General features: G+C 40.6%; 1 protein-coding gene across 2 annotated transcripts in view; it reads left to right on the top strand.

The window, feature by feature from the left end:
- The window catches only part of DUS2 (dihydrouridine synthase 2), a 39882-nt gene that overhangs the window by 1877 nt on the left and 33585 nt on the right, over positions 1-4420 (top strand). The window contains exons 2-3 of one of the 2 annotated variants that reach the window (XM_015405813.1): positions 1543-1685; positions 2902-2947. In XM_015405813.1, coding sequence (XP_015261299.1) covers positions 1560-1685; positions 2902-2947 — 172 coding nt within the window. In that variant the 5' untranslated portion in view covers positions 1543-1559. Of the gene's footprint in view, positions 1-1542; positions 1686-2901; positions 2948-4420 lie in introns of those variants that run through there. The other variant, XM_015405814.1, reaches the window with a different exon arrangement.

Below are 4420 nucleotides of genomic sequence, written 5' to 3'. Positions count from 1 at the left end.
CCCCGGGCTGCATGTTTAACACCCCTGCTTTAGGCTGGTCCTGCATTGGGTAGGGGATTGAACTAGATGGTCTGTATGGCCCCTTCCAGCTCTATGATTCTATTATAAGCTGTAGCTTATTTAGCTTGCATATGAATCCAGTTCTGATGATTTGTGGGATTTTAGTCTTCCTAACAATAACAACAAAATAATAATAATATAATAATAATACCTTTCGATTTATTGATCGCTCAGTCCAGCAGAGCTGCTGGCTCTGAGCGATTTACAGTTACACGGTTTCACACAAGGGACTAACAATTTCATAGGGGGTAAGGGAGGACAACATATAATTCTTTTAAATTGCACACATTTACAGCCGACAGGGATTTTTGTTCAGCTGTAGGCTTCAGACGTGTTCCGGACAGCATTCATTTCAGCTTGGCTTGATGATGTTGGTTCTTCTTGGGCTGCTTTGAGTCGTAGCGCCTCACTGCCACCGCCTGGCTGGATTGGCCCATTACAGGCTCCTTAATGCCGAAGAGGTATTTTTTCCAGGCTTTCGAGCTGGACATTCCATTCGCCGGCTAACACCTCCCCAACGGGGGTTTAGTGTGCCCATCCTCTCTAAGGAGTGGTACCCATTTTGTCCACTCGACGAAGCTTTCGAACCGCATTGTGGACGGCGAGCTGGGGACAAGGCTGGTAGCTCACACCAGCGCGGGCTAGAACTGACAGGAACTCTGTTCAGTTCAGATGTTAACAGAGTGTTAATGGCGTAGCGAGGATTTGAACCTTGGTTTCCCAGGACCTAGTCTTTGCACTCTGACAGCTACAGTGCAATGCGGGAAGGATCTTGTCCAGTGGTGGGCTACTGGCCAATTTTTAGTGGATTGGTGTTTGTTCGGTTGGGACTGAAATGTATTTGTGTTTCAAATACCTGGTTGCCCACAATGTAGCCAGCCTAAATGTTCTTCATGTTAGCTGTGGAGATGGAACATTTTTTGATGTTTGCGAGAACTCCTTTCTTATTCATCACACTGCTTATTCATATTGTCTTTTCTTGTTTCTTTGCTGATTTAAAGCTCTGAGAAAACTTGAAAACTAGAGTAAGAGACTTAGAGAGTGTTAAATTATTACTGTGTACTCTTCTGTTAATAAAATATTTTATGTAGTTTGCATATTTTAAAAGGTTAATTAAATAGTAAAGATTTAATTCTAGTGCAAGTCTATTCTACATTTTTAAAGTTTACACAAATTTTTAAAGAAATTGAAAAAAGACAACCAATGTGTTGTGCTGAGGGCTCATGCTGCATCTAATCTCTGTGATGTACATTGCTACAATTTGTAGAGTGTCTGGGAGAGATGAATGCATTTATACATGTTTGGAGTGGTTCATAACTTTGAATGCATTCATATAGGGTATCTTAGAGAGCATTTAAAACACTACCAGCTGCAGTTTGCAAACTTGGGAAAGGCATTTTAGTGATAGTTGAGAGACATAGCTGATGGAAATGATAAAACTATGTCAATACTTTGTTTCTGAATATCTTTCACTTGTTTCAGGTTATTGCAGAAAGGTCATGACGGTCAATGCTGCATCACTCTGTTTCAGAAATAAGGTCATCTTGGCTCCCATGGTACGAGTTGGAACCCTCCCTATGCGACTGCTGGCTTTGGATTATGGTGCTGATATTGTGTACTGTGAGGTATGAATGATGAATCACTGGGACAAAAGACGATTTCCCTTTTTCTAAAATGCTTTTCAGTGCCCACAAAAATCCTGGTTGTTTGCAATGCAGTCCTGTGCAGTTTCTCCAGTCTTAAACCCATTGAAATAATTTGCCTTAGACTGGAGTAACTTTGCATAGGGTTGGCACAGTTGTGCACCTATATTTTCCAGTCATTGTCTAGGACCTCAGTTTCTTGATGCTGAGAATGCATTCAGTATGGCCAGCTAGTCGCATGTATATTTTGTTTTGGAGAAGTTCAGCTTTTCTGCTTTCATTAATAGGGTGGTACACATACTGAGGAATCATTAGCTTTGCAGAGAATATTGATACAAAAATGCCATCATCTGTTGCCTGTTTTGTGTGGTTCTAGAACCCTTCATCTGGATAGAAGGAGGAGATGGACATTTTGAATGCTTTGCTCTGAATTGTGTATTTATGTTTGCTTGATAAATATATTTTGAAATTTCTGTGTAAATTAAATAAGGTTGTTTTGGTTTTCAAGCAGTTCTTATTGGAAGTAAGTTCCATTCTATTCAATGGGGTTTACTCCCAGGAAAATCCAATGGAGAGGAGGTGAGCTAGGCATTGGAATAGCATATTTGTATTTACACAGTAACATAATGATTTGTGAAGTCTTGGGAAGGGATTCTCCCAACTCCAGATTGTTATGTGGCTTTGCCAAATAATCAGGTGGTTCAGAAATCAGGTTCTGTGGGAATCGGCCATCACATGGTCCAGATATACTGTCAGCACAGATATAATGCCATCTTTGTCTTAACCATAGTTAGGGAATTGGGGTTCAATTCCAGGTCTGCACAGATTTTCCTCCTACTTTCTGGAGCAGGTTTTCCCTTTCCTTCTTTAAATGTCCTAAAGGAAAATGTGGCACTCATATTTATTTATTTGTTTGTTTGTTTATTTGATCTATACCCCACCCTCCCCACTGGAGGTTGTTAGTGCTGCCAGGGTTTACTATGGCTTCAGGTGATTTTCACATCCTGGTAAAAGAGGCACCTGGATCAGCATTGGGTATGGTTAAGTTTGGTGCTGATGTTTTCTTAGTTACAATTAAAGTAAGAGAAGTTTGTATGTTTCCTTCTGCCGCTCAGTTGGCGTGTCTGTGTAGATGGATGTATAGAACTTTACTGTTTTGATCTACTGTATTTTAGTAATTTTTGCCTTTATTCTTCAGGAGCTGATTGACCTAAAGATGCTGCAGTGCAAGAGAGTTGTAAATGGCAAGTAGCTGCTTTTTTCAGAGAAAAATAAGGTGAAATTATAGTAGGGGAAATGAGATGCAGGGATTTCTTGGGGATCATGTTCTCTTAAGATGACTCCAGATATTTTACTGGTGGCTTTGCATTATTGCTTTTGTTAAATGAGATATTTTTAAAAGCAGTAAGATAATTTATCTTAGAACTTGAAAATTAAAGGGATTGCAAATACAAAGGGGTTGACTGCTTGGAATATGTGAGTCTTGTAGGGAACTCTTGTTCTGAAATCTTGGTTAAAATACTTAAAAAAAAATCCTTTCTAGTACAAGTATATTGGATTACGTGAGCTTCCGGAGTTCTTTCTTTAAAACCTTTTTATTAATCCAGACTGCTATACTATACTATAAGTAGTATATGTGTTTGAGAAAGACTGCAACAATAATGATATTTAGTAACTCTGAATTGTGGACTTCCAAATTCTAATTTCCTTGAACTATTTCACACATGTAGCTGAGGTTGTTCAAGGAAACTATTCTTGAGCATATTAATGGAGCATATTGATGGATTTGTCAATTTACAGATAAAAGGATGGGTTGTTTTTTTCTGGTTGTAAATCATATCAGCTTGATGTTGTTCAAGCTTTGTCGAATTAATGAATTACCCTGGGGAAAAGTTGTCCAGCATCTATGTGTGGTATATTTTTCTTCCTTCAGGCAGCTGTATTGGAATGTGGGGCAATCCATTACTCGCAGATCAGCTGGAAAAGAATTTTCTTTCCAGCTGCTTGGCTTAGGCTCATGATTCCAAATGCACTGATTTGGATGGAAAGTCTTATTGTTGTGGAGCCAGCAGTAGGCGAGCCCCTCCCTACAAAGACTCACGTGCACTTCTTTGGGGGTGTATAGAAATATTGATTCCTACAGACCCCTGCCTCCCCCCTTGGAATGTCTTCTGATACCTTGTTTCCTGTTGCAAGCCAGATGGCTGACCATTTGGTCAGAGAAGCTCTATTGCCATGCCATAAACCACATACCTTCACACCTCATGCTGGAAGCTAGGCCAGCATGCTAGAAGCTGCACGTACGCAATGGGAGTTGGGGCTTGGGGGATCACAACTGCAGGTGTGGCCTCCAAGACAACTGACCATTCAGAAATTGTAGCCATGACAACCCTACCATTGGGCACACCCAGGTCTACTTCAATTGGCTCCTGGCCAGAGCTAATTTGAAGACTGAATGGCCGTATATCTGCTTAAAGCTTATGGGAGAACTCTCTCTCTCTTCTGTTCCTGCTATGATCTCTACAACTCTGTGTCTGTCTATCTGAGATGTTGGGCTGCCATGTGGCCTGGGAGAGAACAAAGGACTGCTTTGTGAGCTCAGCTCATGGTTGGCAAAGATGGACTTCTTGCTCCAAATCCCTTGGGGCTATTGGATTATTACCATGGACTATTCTGGACTGATAACTGTTCCTGACTTGGTAAATATGTTTATTACT

The sequence above is a fragment of the Gekko japonicus genome, unplaced genomic scaffold, assembly GCF_001447785.1.
Source record: "Gekko japonicus isolate JY-2015 unplaced genomic scaffold, Gekko_japonicus_V1.1 scaffold144, whole genome shotgun sequence".
In the NCBI taxonomy this organism is placed as follows: Eukaryota; Metazoa; Chordata; class Lepidosauria; order Squamata; family Gekkonidae; genus Gekko; species Gekko japonicus.
The sequence above is the reverse complement of the archived record's forward strand: the minus strand, read 5'-3'. Positions and strand labels throughout refer to the sequence as shown.